Raw genomic sequence first — 18,650 nt, 5'->3', positions numbered from 1 at the left:
TAACACCGACCTGGAGGCTATAGGCAGCATATACGATGTGCCCGCTCAAGTGTGCTGTTGCTGTTTTCACAAGATTGGAAAACACACACTGCAGCAAACTCACACTGCAGCAAACTGCTGGCCTGGTTTACCAAACTTCACATGTTCCAAAACTAATATTAGGGCTCGTCTCATACAGGTTTTTGGGTCTGATACTGATGGGAAAAGGAAATTACAGAGATCTGGTATATTTGCAGATGCATCAGCTGGTGGGGTCATTTGTCGCCCAAAATAGCTTGTCAAAACATTTTTTAAAAAAAACAACAACAAATATTCACGGATGTTATCTGGAAAGCTCCTCCTGCACAAATATAAATTAAAAAGGATGCATAAACAACAAAACAAGCGGGAGACATTAGGCTGATTCCCATTTTTTGTGGAGCTCTTATCAGTGCATTATGGGAAGAGCAAATGTCAGTCCTCATTTATCTGTGACATTGCACTATGTTACTGCGATATACAGCTGCAGCACCGCCCTGCTGCGTATCTGCAGGCTGACGGGTCATGATGAATTGCACTGAATTCTTTGCTGACATCTCTCTGCTGTTGATTCTGATTTGCTGTATAATCTTTCTCTCCCTGTCTGCCCCTGACAGGGCTCTCCAGAAGAGGGCAGCACCAGTCCAACTCCCAGTAAGTAGCATCTCACCAGCTCAGAAACGCACATAAAAACACCAGCGGTCAGTGTTGGGGAGAAATGTTTTGTGAGCTGCCAGTTACTTCACACTGGAGAAAGGTGACCAACAGCAAAGCCAAGAGAAATACAGTTTGGTGAGCTACTTACTCGTGGAAACATTATGCACGTAAAGATGGAGAAATAAATGAAAAGAAATGCACCAGTAGTCTAGGGAAGGTGAAAGTCTTTACTGCACCCAGCCGAATAACTCATCCATGTAAATTCAAATAGCACACAACTCCCTCTGAATATTTGTCAGTATATAGCCATTATCAGTATTTATGACTAAATGGCATCTCATAAATTCAACTTTGGTTTTATAAATTTAGATTCAAAGCACTAAAAGCCAAATATTTTTCACGGAAATCCAGCCGTTTCACAGTAAACATGTCCTGCATCAAACAGTGTGGGTTCTTCACATGAGGAAAAATGGGAAGGAAGGTTAATATTTTTCTTGTTTGTCAGCTGGAATCTGCTTTTTTAAACATCTGAATTGTATAATCTTCATAAGTAGACAGTCGAGGAAATAAATTCCAACTTGCACCCTTGATCGCTCAGATTTGTTGATTTGTAGTTTTAGGTGAACTACACCAAAAATGGCAAAAAAAAAAAAAAAAAAAAAAAAAAAAAAAGCTCTTTACTCTACTTGCTATGTGTGCTATGTGAACCTCCAGCTACTGCAAAATGCCCTAACTGGTTTACTTGCTTATTGTGAAATAGCTCCCCAACACTGCCAGGAACTGTGGGATGATGAGATCATGGTTTCCATCTCCACATGAAGCTCAAGTTGTTGTTATTGTGTGTTTATGAGTTACTCTGTGAGATTATTTTCAGCCCCCCAGCCGCTAGCCACGATGTAGTGCGTTCGATCTGGATAAACAGTAAGAATGAATTGTGTAGGCAGGTGAAATTGCACAAACTATAATATATGCTGTTCTTTCTGTCCTCAAAGAAAGCGTTTCTGTCTTGAAAACGAGGCATTTAAATGCTTTATTTTGTGAGGAAATGGAGCAAAATTATGCTGAAACACACTGTAGCTGACAAGAGCTGTGCACTGGATGGAGATTTCCAACAGCGACACTGTGCAAACGGATGCTTGTCTTTGTATGTTTGCATATGTGTGTGTGTGTGTGTGTGTGTGTGCGTGTGTGTGCGTGTGTGTTTATTAGTCTCATCAGGTCCTCGTTCGGTCTGCGCTGTCAGGATCACGCCTCTGACGACCATGAAAGGCTCTCCTGACCTGATTCCTGCTGCAGGTGACGCTTCCCTGCACCTCATCTATCTTTCAACAGCCACAACAGCAGGACACCTCACACACACATGCACACACACACAAACACACACACACACTGGGAAAGCTTAGACAGGTGCTTTTAAATCTCATTTGTTAACAGTGTGCTGTCACTTTAATAACTGGTGTCAAGGGAAAAAGCACAGAGCAGGCAACAGTTGCTCTATTTCCAGCTCTTATAGTGTTATCATGGCAATTAGTCTGACAGGGCAGTAGAATATAATTTGATGGCCTGGATTTGATGTAACAATCTATTTCGGTCTTTTGGGGCATGAGGTAGCAATAAGTTGGATTCCCAGTAGCCCTGAAGCACCGCGGTTTCTAGAGTTCACTCTGAAAATGTAATGAAAGGGCATGTAAGCCTGCTTTGAAGAGCGAGGAGCCGCGGATTTCACATTTCACATTGTCATCCTCTCAGAGTTGGACCCCAGCAGAGTGTGCAAAGGGAAAGGCGTCGTGACCCTGCGGGCCACCCTTGTCCACATAGACGATGAGGACTGCATCAGCGAAGAGCCAAACGTCATCACAACACCAAGTAAGACAGAGTGCATGCCGCAGCGCTTTCACAACCACGCTCTGCACGGCGCAAAGACACTTAGGCGACAGCGATGCTCGCACGGCCCCATGAAAAAGGGCACGTCGCCGAGGAATCTGAGTGGAGGATGAAAATATTGCTGTATTTTAGCAAGCGTTTCATCATGTCCTTCCAGCCTAAAATTCCTCAGATACCTTTCAAGCTTTTGTGTTATATAACTTGTCACGTTTCTCAGCGTCTGCTCAGCCGGCTGGCCCATCGTATCGTCATATTGCAATTGCTCATATTTTCACGAGTTTGTCAAAGAGCTCTTTTGTTGCGACCTGCCCACAGTGCACTTTAGAGCCGGGGGCCTTGACTGTGGACTTGTTTGTTGCGTGGAGCCCATTGGGGACCGGACTGGAGGCTGGCCAAGGCTTTTGGGGAGATGCTTTAATTGTTGTTGAGCCTGAATATAAAGGCCATTGGAACAAACAGCCTTTGCAGCTCGCTGAATAGGCGCCTTGTTCTGATGACAAAGTTCACAGATTGTGGGCGAATCTTTTTTTTCCTTCCTGGGGATATTACCATCTCTGTCCATGAAAACCACCAAGGAAGGCGTTCACGCCCTGCAGAATGAACTGGAGATTTATGAGATTAGCAATTAGTAGTTTTGGTTTTGTGGTTTAGCGCTGCACATTGATCGCCAAGTCACAATGGGTTACTGGACTTTACGGTATTATTTTCAGTCTTGCTAGTGTCGCTGCACTGGCTGCCAGACTGAGAGAGCTCTGGACTCTTTTTAGGTGGCTGGACAAGCCAGATTAATGGAGACAGCTCTAAAGCGGGATTGGCTGAAGGAGGCAGCAAAATCACAGCTGATTTACCTATCGTAAACAACACTCAGTGCCAGGTACGTTTTCTTCAACCTTATTTAACAGAATGCCTTTGTGCTCCTTGTTTTTGTAAAATTACGAGAACTAATGAAAAGGCTCTCGTCTTCTCCATGTTTTGGGGCCTTCAGTGAAATTTATTGGACAATATATTTTTTTGTTGCTGCTGAATGGAGAATGCAGGAAGCAGCGAGGCTTTTACAGAGCATTTTCTGTCACTTTCAGGCCAGCTCTCCTGAAACCAAAAAGGAAAATCAAGTTCCAGCCCCCACCAACACTCAGAACCACGTCACATCGTCCTCCAGCTCCGTGTATCCCTCCACCACCACAGTCAATCCTACCATAGTCCTGCTGCAGCACAACAGAGGTAATGGCACCAGTATGTGGCATGATAGGCGTCGAGAAGCATTTCCAAGAACCTTATTATAACGTGAGGTTTGGATTTTGTTGTCTTCAAACCATGCTTTCATGTGTTGATGTGGCATTTTATCAGCCGAGCTCCACTGTAGTGCAAACTGCAGCAGATCGAGCCGTGTCTTGTCTTGCTCTGTTGAACACCGAAGAACAAAATCAGTGCTTTCACACTTTGGCTCCTTTGCTTAATCTCATTTCACTGTCCTGTCTCCTTGTCTGCCTCTGTCTCTCTCCCATAACAGAGCAACAAAAGCATCTCTCCCATTTGGAAGGTATGCACCGAGGTTGTGATGAAGTCTGACAGATATTTCTCATTTGTTTTTCCATTCCTGCTCCCGGCCATGAAACGGCAATCGCAGTTTCATTACATAGCAATCATTTTTTTTGTTTCTCGTCGTGTACCATCTGTCATCCTCACCCTCCCACAGCCTTGACAGTCGACACAGCGGGCTGGATGTGTTTACCACGAGGCTCATGACGTGCGTGATTCATGACTTCTTGCGTCACCACGTTAAAAATATTAAAAACATCCATTCAGCAGACGAAGAAACTGAAGCGTACCAAATTATTTTTAGGTGTATTTTGCATTTCCTGCAGTGCACATTCAGATTCCGTCTTCCTGATGTGATCTTTAATTTCTCGTCATTTACAAAGACCTGCGTCAGATAGGATTAGCCTCTGACAAGTGGACAAAATGGATCGGGCTTACCGCATACTTGAAAGTCAGCTTGGTCTGGTTTTCTCCTCTTCTTACCTGACAGAATCTGAATTGCCTTGAGGCTTTAAACCACATCCATCTCATTCTCCTTGCAGGCTAAAACAGATACTATGTGACCCAGGTCTCACCGACACAAATTATTCTCCTAAAATGTTATATTACTATGTTTAAAATGTAAATTTACTGCGTTTTTGTGGATTATTAAATGGATTGCCTGCTATTTACTGTATGAGCGTTGTAAGCCTGACCCTGATCCATGATTTTGCTGGTTATAAATATTACCTATAAAATATACACGGAAAAATCATCAGTGCTAAATGAACTTGAGAGAGTGTAAACATCACACTCTGTCAGTGTTTATAAAAGTCCAAACGCGTCAGAGATAATTTAACACTTTCAGATAGTTGTGAACATCCGCCGCAGAGCCATATTGGATTTATTAGTGTCCAGACAGCACTCTTAATCAACACTTTCAAATAATTGTCATCGAAATATTAACACTTATGATGTTATAAACACTTATGGTGCATCTCTTCCCTGCGGCCTGTGGGTGTGTTTGATGTGTCCTCATCTTTTCTTGTATATTATAGAGGGGACTCCAGAAAGAGACAAAAGCCCCGACCCGCACACAGACTCGCCTGCCGCCTCGGTGCCTGACATGGACGGCAAGAGGATGAGGCTGTCGCTGCACTCGCCCGTCCTCGCGCCTCTCGGCCAGCCCATCGTGCCCGTACGGGTGAGCAAAACACACACACACACACGCTGCTGTCAAACACAAGAGCTGATCTCCACTCTGCAGCGTCGAGGTGGCTGGCATCGTGACACATCAGTTTCTTTTTTTGCCCCCCTTGTGTCAGTCAGATGACTCTTGGGTGTTAGAGCTGTCTGTCTCCGACCTGGAGGAGGCATGGACTGATTCTTAATTCTTCTGTAATTTTATAATCAGTTTAACTGACACTAACGCTCAATAAAATTAAAGGACGCGGCTCCAATTTTCAGGTGACCAGGATTGCATTATTTTTTATTATTATGCAAATATTATTATTATTGCAGTAAAATTGCAAATAAATATCATACGTTTGACCAAATGCCACAATTTCAATATTGTGACGATTTTGTAGGGGTGACCATTGCTGCTTTCTTATGATATTTACATACATGAGATTTTTGATAAACAGTCATTAGTAATGTAGATATGATGACCAAGCATCTAGCAGCAAATATTATAATATTACAATATTACTATATCTAAACTCCCAGATGATATCTAGTCTCATATCACGATAACAATATGCCAATGTCAATCCAGCCCTATGACATTGTACATAGTTTTTCTCAGATTTGAGGATTAATGTGTAAGCATCACAGTTTTCCATGTTACATGTTGTGGGGCAAATCCATTTTTTATGTTATTTGAATAGTAATTATGTGACTGAAACCACACACACTGACATTGCCTGACCTTCACAGTGAAAATGTGTTATTTGCCTCTCACTCTTGCTTATTTTTATCCTTTTGACATGTGTGCATCTTAATTTCAGAACACTGAAAAGTCCAAAGACTGGTATAAGAGCATGTTCAAACAGATACACAGAATACCTGGTAAGAGAGTTTCTCGTAATTTCGGAATTTCCTGCTTTGTCCTTTATGTGTGTGATGGGATCTTGTCCTGTATCTCTGTTTGTGCCAAAGCCCTGTCTCAGTTTCTATATGTGTTTGTTTGTTTGTTTGTTTGTTCTTTGTGTCACTCTGTGCTCTGTCTCTCCATCGCTGTGCTCAGAACCTATTGAGGAAAACCCTTACCGTCCCACCTACATTTTCCCTGAGAGCTATGGCAGTCAGATGAAGCCAAAAGGTATCCGATGGCAGTAACAACCGGCTTCACTAATCTGTAGCCATCCTTGGCCCTTTCAAATACTTGAGCTGTGCTAAATTTGTCATAACTGGCCACCAGGCGAGTGTTATGTCACACAACTCCGTCTGGCCCCTCCGAGAAACAAAACATTCAAAGTATTTGAAAGGATTTAAACTAATGCTTTCCCAAGTCCGCTCAATATGATAGCGCAGTTATTTCTGTAGGGTTGAAACACACTGCAGGATTCATGCAGAATTCTGAGGTAATCAACGGCAAAAATGTGCATATTTTAAATACCAGGTCACCTGATTGGCACTAATAAGGTCAAGATGTTGACTCCAGCACAGTGAGTTCCAATTAGCCTGTGCTGCATAAATTTAGAAAATTGGGGTAAGGAAAAAAAAAAAAACATTATAGCTGATGATGATGCAGGAAACCTTGTAGTGTCTTTCTTTCTTTTTTTTTTTTTTTTTTTAGCAACAAAGCGCAACAATTTGTGGCTCCTTTTGTGGCTCGCTATCCACTACTAATGCATCACAGTCATTTGAGCATGGTTAGACACTCTTCTGGTAGTGCACATTGAGCTCTTAGTTGTAATGTCATGTTTTAGCCACTAGATGTCGCTGCGGTCCCAGTGATTGCAGCGACCCTGCAGGCCAGGCTCAGTGTGTTTTCCTCCACCTTGCACATGGACAGCAGGGTCATCAGTGCTCCTGTGTGTGTGTGTGTGTGTGTGTGTGTCTCAGCCGCCCTCACACAGGTTCACGTCCACGTGCAGCTTGTGACTGATTTTGTTTACAGCCGCCTCACAGAAAAGATTTATCCAAATTCATTCTAAATGCGGAGACTATTCCCAGTTTTCATTATTTATTCAAAGCCTTGATGCTAATCGATGATTGGGGATCCGTTTTTAGCTCAGTAATGCTTCCTGTAAAGCACATTGGGTTGTCACTTCCTCCAACACACTCTTTGATTGTGTTTGGGGAACCTTTATTGCTTGGACTAATGGAGGTTGCAAGGCGGGGGAAATAACATTAAAAAAAAAAAAAACAACAGTATGTTTCCAGTGCCCTTGGCGTAACTCCACTATGAAATGTGACACCGTAATGTACTATGTGTGCTACTTTCCAACTAATAAACATACATAAGAGAGTGATTAAATAGCTTTTGATGTTTTTCTGCCTCTGTTTCAGACGACGGCCCCACCCCCTTTGGCTATTTGGAAGATGGTGAGTTTGGCTTCACCGCAGCTCACATTGAACACAAGTGTGATTTCACATTGAAAATGAAAGTAAAAACTGCACATGAGCATTTTTTTTTTTTTTTTTTTTGGTCTATTTTCAGTAAAAGGAGTCCCACGTTCCAAAAGTGCTGCTGATGTTGAGTCAAAAGGTCGGGCGATGCCAGTGCCAACACGGTCCTCCTCCCTCAAACCCTCTGCCAAAAGGTCAGTCTCCTCCAGTTACTCCAAACCCAACCCTCAAGTGATATGAATTATTCATTTCTAACAAAACATTTATTCACATGCATGCACAGTTACATTTTACAGACCTGTGATGGAAAAGGAGAAACGATTAACAACATGGCAAACTGTATCTGAGATGGACCTTTTTATAGCCTTTTCATAATGCTGAGTATTGTGATATCAGTTTTCACAATGCTATATCAATACTGTAGTAGCCTCTTGTTTTGATACGTTTATGCACTTGTGTTCCACATTTTTAGCACACAGTGTCCTCTGCTAATGTTTTGATGGGAATTTTGAATAAAATTTCTCCGAGACAGTCACCCGGTTTATTCATATAACATATCATACATTTTATTAGTGGACCCAGGCTGTAAATTGTACTCTAAGCTCTGTTTGTAGATTTTAAGTCAGTTCCGCAGAGTGCTGCAGTAAAATCTATTGTGGTATAAATCATATCGTGACCCATATATCGTGATGTGAATTGCATCTGAGGTCCTTGCCGATACACAGCATTAATTCTTTCCCTAATTGTGTCATTAGGCTATAATTTCCAAAAGAGTCAATTCTCCGACTCTGATGAGCTAAACAACTCTAATCCAGTGACTCCGGGAATCAAGATTACTTTAGAATCGACTCTTTCTGTCTGTCGATTTCATCATTTTGGCTTTGCTGATCAGCCAAATGGCAATAGAGGCAGGGGAACAGTGACTTGAGTTGTCTCTCGGGTAGCTTTATGCGCTGGCTGGCTGCGACCACCACATTTGTGACGGGTTTTTTAGAAGGAAAAAAAAGTGAGACCCGTCTGATCGCAGCCTAATAATTTCCTACATGACCTCATTCATGGAGTCGAGGAGTCAGTGCCATCGATTCCAGACCTCAAAAAGAGTCGTGCACCATTAGTCAGAGATTCCTCCAATGATGTAAAACAGTTAGATTAGTGTCCAGAATGGTAATTATTCCCGTGTTGGTGTCCCAGGATTGTGTGCAGTGACATACAGCGTTTGTGTTATCGTTATACCTGCGGTGCGACTGAGCATGAGCACAGCGGAAAAACCATTTGAAGTCATTTTGTGCGCCACTGTGACCTCCAGTTACCCTCCAGTTTTCACATGAGGTGTGACTGAAACTCACCCTCGCCCCTTCACACAGATGTCAGCACTGACAAAGGAAAATCCGCTCTCAAAGACGTGTAGAGAAATGAGTGACAGTGATGAAGGAGGACAGGTGATAGAGGATAAAGTGTTGCTCGCTGGAGCTGCAGATGGCATGACTAAGACCGACTGTGCCCCCTCGCTCAGCGCTCCTGCACGAAACACTTATTATTATTATTATCTCTTTTTGCAAAAACTCCGCTGGTGTTCATTTACAGAAGAGAACCGCAGAAATATTCAGCAGTGATTTGTGGTTTCATGCAGGAAAACAGCTCGACAGAACAGGTGTTACATTTTGCCTCATTTCTTTTTGGAATGAAAGTCACACAACTGGGAAATAATTCAGTATTATTAGTTATTGTCTTCCAGTAGAATCATAATCGTGGTGGTATTATGATTTTGAGATACTGTAGCACATTATTCTGCTGTCCAAATTGGTAATAATAAGCATTTTTTATTGAAAATTTCACATAATTAGGCATGAAAGATTCTAAGGAATATTATTTTTCAATTTTTAGTTTTGTTTGACATCACACTGTGGCATTAACATTATCGGCTCAGTGGGATCGACATAATATTTTTGAATTTTTATCATGTTATTCCCTGTAGCCATGCTATATATCTCTATTAAAAAAAACTTATGAGTATCATGATCATATTGATCTTTATATTATATTAGATCTTTATATTAGAAGTGTTTTTTTTTTTTCTTACACTCTAAAGCGGTATTGTCTTTTTTTTTTTTTTTTTTTTTTTGTTATTTACGACTACATTTAAAAACTAACAGACCTGGCCACAGAGTCTTTTATTTCATAGTTCTTCTGAAAGGTAGTAACGACCCCGGCTGTCTGTTAACTGTGTTCTCCCAGGAAATGCTGCTCTCTGTTTTTTGTCAGCGGTCCAATCTTGTTTACTTGATTCAATTATCAATTTGGCCGGACTGTAAATTGGATTTTCCCTTTTATCATCATAAGAGGCAAAAAAAAAAAAAAAGAGAGAGCAAACAAGGATGTTGGAGCGAGCGTCCAATAATGAGGAGGACGTCATCTTTAAAAAAAAAATGCCTTAGCCTAAGCCAGTTGCCATGGAGACTGCTTGATAAGGATTGGCTCTCTTCCACCCCACCCTACCCGACCCTCCTCACAGGAACGAGTGGGAGCCCCCGGATAAAAAGGTAGACACCAGGAAGTACCGCGCCGAACCCAAGAGCATCTTTGAGTACGAGCCAGGGAAATCATCGGTGCTGAAGCTGGAGAGAACGGTATGCTAGACCGCTGCCATCGCCGTGCCTGTGTTCATGCCTGTACAGCCTCTCTCTCTCTCTCTCTCGCTCTCTCTCTCTCTCTCTCTCTCCCTCCCTCTCTGTGCATGTCGTTGAAAGCTGTCCCACCACCACCACCACAGCCCCCCACCCCACCCCAACCCCTCCTCCCACTCCCTCTCCCTCCCATCCAAGCTCCTGGGTGGCAGCTTCACTAACGGCTGCGAGGGCGACGTACTGTATGTGCAGCCCGAGTCACCATGTGCACCACATTCCTGAAGGGGTGTCCTGTTGCGGTGACAGATGATCCTACTTGTCGGTGGAGGTGGAGGTGGAGGTGGGGGCGGTATCAGTTACAAGAGGAGCCTTTTGTCTTGTCTCTGTGTTCAACTTAAGGTTATTGGGCTGAATCGGCTCGGCGTGAGGAGAGGATCAAAGCACATGCCAGGAAGACGGAGATGGATCCCGTGTGTGTGTTTTCTCATGAGAAGAAGGGGCAACACTCTCTCTCTCTCTGTCTGTACTCCAGCTTGTGCTGAATGAAATGGCGCGGCATTATTCAGTGTCCTTGAGGGGGCTGTCTTTTGAAGATGATGCCTTGTCACATAGATAATTGGCCTGGATCTACAGTGCAGTTCCTGTAATATATTTCCTCCCCCCCCAAAGCAGGGCACATAATTTATGCACTTAGATTTCACCCATGTCCTAAACCTTTTGCATTTCCCGTCCCGATTACGTAACAGAGAACACAGGATGTTTAGTGTTGTGATTATATAGTTAATTATGTGATTACTGTTTGTCTGATGCAAAGTGACTCGCCACACTAGTGGAGCTTGTGAGCCATTTTGGCCCGATCCCAGTGCAGAAAAAAAAAAAAAAAGGTTAATAGAAAGCCTGCGGTAGTTCATTCTGAGAAACACTGAAAAGGCTGGATTCTCAGTTATTAAGGGTCGGTGTCGTCACTGTTGCTCGTCCTTTTCTCTTTTAATTCCATCCATTCATTCTCTTTGCAGTGTAAGGCCAAGAACTGTATGTGTACTTTCACCTACAGGAACATTTCACCCCAAAGTATAAAAAGATAGTTTCCCATTCACCCATAGTGCAATCTATCAATCAGTGCCCACATAGTTTTTGTGTGATTTGGCGAGGTTTCCGGCCTGTCTCTTGACACCACAGTAGAGGGACTTACATGTGAAAAACTCAGCAGCAACAGCCTTTTCCAAAAAAAAAAAAAAAAAAAAATGACACAGATACATGGGATAGTCCACAGCCCTTGGCGGTGACAAGTTTCATTGGGAACTGGTTGCTGCCAAATAAAAACCGCAGCTGTATCTGTTCACCGCCAATGAGTGGAAATTAGAGACGGACAAATAAAGTCTGTATTCCTTGACAGAAAATAGTTCCCAGTGAAACCCTCCTGTCGGGTGTCAGTGTCATTGATCTTTGAGAGAGCTCCTGCTGTTGAGTTTTCCACATGGAAGCGTCAGGGTGCTGGGAGGCAGACTGGAAACCTCGCCAAATCACACAGAAAGTATCTGGACGGATGGCCGGGATAAACGGGAAAACATCTTTTTTTTTCTTGGTGAACTGCTCCTTTAACGTCCCAACACATATCTGACATTGTGCTGTTAATTAGATGCAATAAAATGAACGTTAAATATATGTTTCCTATTTGAAAAAAAAAAACAAAAAAAAAAAAACAGCCCATTTTTCAGTTAATTGGCTTGCTTAATTTACTAGTCGTAACTCAGTCCCCTGGACAGATTTTTTTTCTCATTGGCAACACTTGCTGTCGATAATTTATGATGTTGGGAACATTGGCTCTGTCAAGAATGTGTCACAGGCTCATTAACTTGTATATTCTGTGCTGTCTGAAATGTCTTCTCTCTGTCTTTCTCCTCCTCCCCTTGTTGCCGTGCCCCTAGACTCAGGATGTAAGTCCAGAAGATGTAGATTTAGAGAATGAGCCTTGGTATAAATTCTTTTCAGAGATGGAGTTTGGGAAAGCGGTAAGTGCTCGGTCGCTGTCTTTAACGTGACAGTGTATTGTATTGTATTGCATGTGATAACATCCATGTTTAAATAATTCCTAAACAAACCCTGTCTGTCTATAAGGACTACCCGACTTTGTACCCCTACTTTTACTCGCAAAACTATACTGAATAATTTTCCTTTGTACTTGATCCTCCGTGTGAGGGCATGCAAAGAAGGAAGACCCTAGTGCTCTCTTGAACTAGATGTACTACTGCTCTTTATCAACCTCATACATCCCCAGCTCTTTCCTCACTATCTCCCTGTTTTCTTTACTCCCCCACCACACATCAGGATGCACATCGGTCATCCTATTCGCAGCAAACATTTTTTCCAACACCTTTGGTATTGCTCTCATTGCTCATCATCACGTCATACCATTTGAAAGGTTTTTATCCTCAAGAATGTCTGAAAGAGCAGACTGAGATCTATTTTTTGCTCTCTCCAAAAGTACGTCTTGGAAATGTATTTTTACCTGTGAGGCCCGGTGACAAAGATCAGCTCAGGCGCTGACAGCAGGAAAATGAATGAGCACTTACAGTAGCCATGCCTTTTTTCCCCTTGTGTGACTTAGGTAATTGAAACTTAATGTACTTAATATCGATGTGGAGGTTTAATTATACACCCCGATGACCCGGTGTGCCCTATTGGATATGACAAAGGAATAATTAAAGTGCCACCGGGCTGTTGTGAATTTGTCAGGCAATAAACGATCTTTGCATTTTTTCCTTTACAACAGGATCCAGCAGGATCGCTGTTCTTCCATGTCATTAACTCAACACCTATGAAGAGCGCTGTGTTTTTTCACACTGATGTGCACGGTGCCAGTGAAATCATATCAGAGGCCAGAGGACTCAGGACACGGTGATTCATCCAGTAGTCACTCTTCACTTGGAGGGTCTGCAGTCCACACGAGCATTAGGCTCCATGATAATCCCAAGCCCTTGAAATAATAATTGCTGCCTGTCTGCCTATCTGATATATTTACCAAGAGATCCAGCAGGGCGAGGGCATGTTGTCATAGATGAAGCAGTTGATGGTAGATATACAGTATCCTGACAAATCCGTGCCTCAGGCCTTCATTGGCACCAGACAAGCGCGGGACTGGCTGCCCGCAAACAGATGTTCGGCCCGCTCGCTCTCTGTCAGTCAGGGCTACACCACACACCCTGGATCAGACGAGGCTGACTACGACATGAGATCATGGCCTAGCATCAGCTAAACACAGGGGCGGAGTCTCCTGTTCCCATGGAGAGGCATGTCTGAGTCAAAGCTCCAAGTTGCTGTGTACAAGGAGGAGGAGGAGGAGGAGGAGGGTTAGTAGTGCCGAAGGCAGCCGACTCTGTGAGCGAGTCTGTCTCAGGGGCACTTGGATGCTTGCCAGATGAGCGCGGTTTGATGACTGGCTCCTGTTTAATGTCAAAGTCACTTCTAAAGCTGCACCTGGTATGTGTAGTATTTGACCTTAAGGCTCAGCCAGACACACTGGCTCATTGGTGTTTGATTGACATATCAGCACTTGGTCAGAGTTGCTAGGGGAGAGATGGCAGGAAATGTCCCAACGATCCAAGAGCTCAAGGTTTAAGTGGAGAGATGGCCATAAGTGACTGTAATCAGGAGAGGCTGACGGCCGGGCGATGTACTGATATATCAATATCCTCCAGGAATTGGGATACATAATATTGTTATATGCTAAAACTGCTTTTATTCCCGTAAAGGGATGCAATTTTCTGAAGTTATTAGACTGGAGTAGCTGTTCTGATAGTTTCCTCTGCCTGCTTGGTCATCATATCCTGATTACTAATGATTGTTTATCAAAAATCTTTTGTGTGTAAATAAGTATCATGATACTTGATTATGAGAAGTTGCCTTTTTCTTTGAAAATGAGCAGCAGAGACTCTGCAGTCATGTGGCTCGTTCACACAAGCCATTCTAATCTAGATGGATGAAATCTAGATCCACTTCAAAGAACGTGTCCTCTTTCAGTTTCACACCACAAATTAACCAGTTGTCAACCAAACACCTTCTAAAATTACAAAGTTACAATGAGCCGACGTGCATAAATAAGTAATAAGGTGAACTGCGCTGGATGACTACAGCAGGTCACTATTGTGTTTTTTTCTGTATCCTGCACTGTCATAACAGAACCATAAATCAGCAGTATAATCTTAGCCTCCCCTGTTCACCCAGATTCACTGCTGGATACTGGAACTCGTGTACAATCACAGGGATGGTCCAGTAATAGGCTCGAGGGGAGTCAGAAAATGAGTTGAGCAACGGTGACGGGTCAGTTTAAAGCAAAGGCCCGTCGACATACATGGCTATCAGGAGCTGGGATTCCTTACATAACTATGGTCGGGAAGAGCGTTTTGACTTCTTACATCCGACATGGTGACTCCATCCGTCTAACATATGCTGACGAGGGGGCTGCTGCCACACTGTCTCAGCACTGAGTCACATGAAGCCCCCCCCCTGCGACCTCACATATTCTAAAGGAGGCAACCCATAAGCCCACCAGCTCACCGCACTTTCATATTTAACCTCCGTTATACACTTAACCTTTACCTTTAAGCATTTAGTGTGGACGAGGCGAGGCCTTAACGCCGGGGGTCCCGTTTGTTTTCATAAGAACATATCAACATAAATAAGGTGCTGGAAAGAATGGGTGCCGTGTTGCCATGATCTACTCATGATCGGTATTTTGAATGTGAAAGCAGCGCACGGTAGCCCGGCCTCTGAGTTACTGGGGACACCTGTTTGGAAACAGGCACATGAAATTGTGCAGCAAACGTTGTCATCGGTGTTCCACTGACTCATCGAGGGAAATGAACTGACACGCTCTTAATTTATGTCCATATACAGCTGTGGGTGTTATGAAAGATGAGGTAGCAAGCACTTATGTTTCTCCTATTTTTCAGGGTGTCTTCAAAGCCTTGCCTTGAAAGTCGTTAAATCGTCTTAAATTTGAATTTATGGGGTTGTAATTTCAATATATGTTAAATCTAATTTCGCTTATCCATGTAATTTTGTCCAAATGAGTCATACTCTGCATCAAAGTAAAAAATTATGACATTATATACACCTACAGGACACTTTTACAACAAGTTAATAAAAAAAATCTAGGTAGGAACCTAACAGATTTATACCTCAAGCCTTTCTCTGCACCAGACCAAATAAATAGTGCTTAAACCTCAATCCTCACTGGAAAGAGAAAAAGACGATTTGTCAAAATAATAGTCTTAAATATGATTGAAAGTTGACTGTAAAAGCTCTTAGAAAGCACTAAATGTAACTCGGTGATACGTGTAGACACCCTGTTTGTATCATCTGTCTCCTCTTTAAGATTTAAAGTGTAAAGGGTGAACAAAAAGAAAAAAAAAAATCTCCACTTAGCAAGTCATTTAATCTCATATTCATTCTTAAAGTCTTATTATGCTTCAAACATTGGGAAGTGGGATGAGATAATCCCACCTTTTCCGATGCAGTTTCACTTATATCAGGAATATTGTCTGGGATTTGGTATAACTATGTTGAAACAAGGCAGAATAAGGCAGATCAGCCCACTTGGATCAAGAAATTTACTCTTGTGGCAAGAAAATTATGCAAAGGAAGGAAGTGGGATTATCTTATCCTGTCTGGATATTTTTCACTTGTTTCAAGAAAAACAAGATTTCAGGACTAAATGTAAATGACCCGATAAGATAGAGATTTTTTTCGCGGCGTATTAGTCATATATTTGCCGAAAGTTATGTAACTATGTGAGACACGCGCTGTGTTTTTTTAATGATATCAGTTAAGGATCACTTTGAAGTGCTTTATTTACAAAACATGTCACATAAACTGACACTGCACAGGCATCTTGTAAATAGCCAGATTAAGATTCCATTCCTTCACTTCAGATAAGCCGTCCATGCTTGTTTCCTGTTTACTTTCCATCAGTGCTGTGTGTGTGCGTGTGTGTGTGTGTGTGTGTGTGTGTGTTTGAGTCTGTATGTAAGGCCAATTACCCACAGGTATCAGGGGACACTATCTTATCCCGTCGTTGAGATCAGAGTGGAGGGGAGGAAACAAGACGTGGCGGTGCAGGGAAGAGTTACAGATTATTCAGTGGCACTGGCATGTTCTCAGAGGCTGAAGGGACATGGAACATTTGTCTTTATAAATAGATCAGACTATAGACCTGCCAGGCTGAAATTCTGTTCTTATAAAGATAGGCATTCATTTGGAAAGGTTATTAATGATCCTCCTGCCCCGGCAACTAACAGGAAAGGCATGTTGTGGGAAATGAGCTGTTGAGAATGCTCCTTGTCTGGTCATCGCCGTGGAGCGGCGCAGGCTTGGCCGGGGGGAAGTGGATGTGGCATTACCAGCCGGGCCGGGCTGGCAGGCTGGCCGTCCGGCTGGCCGGCTGTCCGGGATGGGATGGGGATTGTGCAATCGTATTTGCAAACAACACTTGTGCTCTTATTCATAGCCCCCGTGTCACGTCTGTTATTTTTACCTGCTGTGACGTGCGTATAGAGAAAAGCAACAGAAACAGTGGGCTAAAATTAGCTGGCTCTAAACCATTCAAAATGCTAGCGGGCGCTACCACACAGCGAATGGCTACCCCTGGGTTTTGGGGTTAGCAACTGCCCCAAAATAACAGCAAACGTTTCCTCTCACAGTCCTACAAATGTTCATTCATTCACCTTGTGCTTGTTTTAGCTTTTGTGTTTTTGCCCCATGTCTTTCTTTATACTCTGTTTTTGTTCTGTTAATGAATTTATATTTATGTGTTTTACTCTACCTTTAATATTTAACTTTGTCAGTAAACATTCACGTCCCTGTGTGTATGAGTGAGAGAGAGAGATAGAGAGAGAGAGTGTGTGTGTGTGTGTGTGTGTGTGAGGTGTGTGTGTGTTTGTGTGTAATTTGGCCTGCTTGCACCACCAGCTGGTTAATTGTCCCCTGGTCTGGTCCAGTGGTAATGAGAGTGACTCAATACCAGACAAAAGAGATGGCTTCACCGGGAGACAGCAGCCCATTGGCTGAGCCTGTGACAGCCCCCTCCCCGCATGGGCGCCCCCTGACCGATGCACGCCCACCCACCCCCCTCCACCCTCTTCACTGCCGCTTGTTTTCTCCAACTTGCATGCAGGCCAAAACACACGCTTACTCGTCCATGCCAAGCCCGGTCCAGAAAAGCTAAGAGCCCTGGGCATTTAGGAGACGGCAGCACACACCGGAGAGCGAAAGAGAGAGAGGGAGAGAGAGAAAGGAACAGAAGAGAGAATCTGTCCATAGCTAATGCTCCTGCTTCTGTTCTAGCTGGAGGAAACCTTCCTGTGGATCTATCAATGACTTCTTTGTTTGGTTTGTTGCAGAGTGCCCCCTCTTTCAGCCCCCTGGAAACAGCCTCCGACCTACAGCAGTAGTAAGTCCACGCTTCTCCTTCCTGTATCGATACTTGTGCTTTAAATCTCGTTGACTCCTGCCTGTATGTGGATGATTATTTAAGGCATGTTGTGTGGATGAGTGTCACTGAGAGATTTCTCCACCCTGTGGCGCTTGCCTGCCCGCCTACAGGAGGGGGGGGACTCCTGCTTCCTGAGGAGTTCCTATTACAAATAAAAAAGGCAAAAAGCTGCCAGAACAGTGTGTCCTCTGTCTGCATTTCAGAGCTTTTTTTTTTTTTAATATATCTTTTTTGGGGGGTGGTGGGTGTTGGAGGCAGTAGTGTAGTTGGGAAATGGCTGCTGCGTGGTGATTTATTTGAACACAACAACCTGGATGTCACAGGGATAGAGGCAACTCTGTCAGTGCCTGCCCAGCTGCTGCATAACTCAAAAACCGTTATCTCCCTCTGAATGGGTGTGTATGTGCGTGTGCGTGTGTGTATAACATATAGACAACAATTGCATAATGAAAGAGGATGTTTGGTCGGCGTTAAAACAAAGAGCGCGAAGCCCTTGATCCCTTTGTTTTTGTCAGAAGAGATTTACGTCTTCTATTTTTGTTTATGTAATAAAATGTAAGGAATGTTGGATGGAGCTGTGGCGACTTTCTTGCGCTGCAGTCCAGGAGGGGAAAAAAAAAACTTCTACCTCCATTTATTTATGTATGCCAAGAGCTCGCTGCAATAAGTATGTCAGCATGCACAGGGATCCGAAGAGGGATTTGTAATCCTAATTTTTCACCCTTTGATTTGCTGTTAAGTAAGTAAATGCTCCCGAGACAGTGGGGAAAGTTCACTCGACAAACTTCAGAGCACAAAAAGTAAAGTCTGCAAAGCTTTAATACATGACTGTGAAATTGGTCCCTCTGCCGCAGGACCATATGTGTCTCTTGATGTACGTC

At 43.2% G+C, this 18,650-nt stretch overlaps 1 protein-coding gene across 1 annotated transcript in view; it reads left to right on the top strand.

The window, feature by feature from the left end:
- The first annotated feature begins 1,935 nt into the window (after window positions 1-1,935).
- sorbs1 (sorbin and SH3 domain containing 1) overlaps window positions 1,936-18,650 on the top strand; it is a 36,375-nt gene continuing 19,660 nt past the window's right edge. The window contains exons 1-13 of the mRNA XM_030070827.1: window positions 1,936-1,971; window positions 2,425-2,541; window positions 3,327-3,433; window positions 3,663-3,780; window positions 4,070-4,099; window positions 5,136-5,281; window positions 6,087-6,147; window positions 6,326-6,400; window positions 7,594-7,629; window positions 7,745-7,847; window positions 10,166-10,280; window positions 12,206-12,289; window positions 17,678-17,727. Coding sequence (XP_029926687.1) covers window positions 1,938-1,971; window positions 2,425-2,541; window positions 3,327-3,433; window positions 3,663-3,780; window positions 4,070-4,099; window positions 5,136-5,281; window positions 6,087-6,147; window positions 6,326-6,400; window positions 7,594-7,629; window positions 7,745-7,847; window positions 10,166-10,280; window positions 12,206-12,289; window positions 17,678-17,727 — 1,076 coding nt within the window. The 5' untranslated portion in view covers window positions 1,936-1,937. The remainder of the gene's footprint in view (window positions 1,972-2,424; window positions 2,542-3,326; window positions 3,434-3,662; window positions 3,781-4,069; window positions 4,100-5,135; window positions 5,282-6,086; window positions 6,148-6,325; window positions 6,401-7,593; window positions 7,630-7,744; window positions 7,848-10,165; window positions 10,281-12,205; window positions 12,290-17,677; window positions 17,728-18,650) is intronic.

The sequence above is a fragment of the Myripristis murdjan genome, chromosome 15, assembly GCF_902150065.1.
Source record: "Myripristis murdjan chromosome 15, fMyrMur1.1, whole genome shotgun sequence".
Taxonomy (NCBI): domain Eukaryota; kingdom Metazoa; phylum Chordata; class Actinopteri; order Holocentriformes; family Holocentridae; genus Myripristis; species Myripristis murdjan.
Note: the sequence above shows the minus strand (reverse complement) of the source record. Positions and strands in the feature narration are given on the sequence as shown.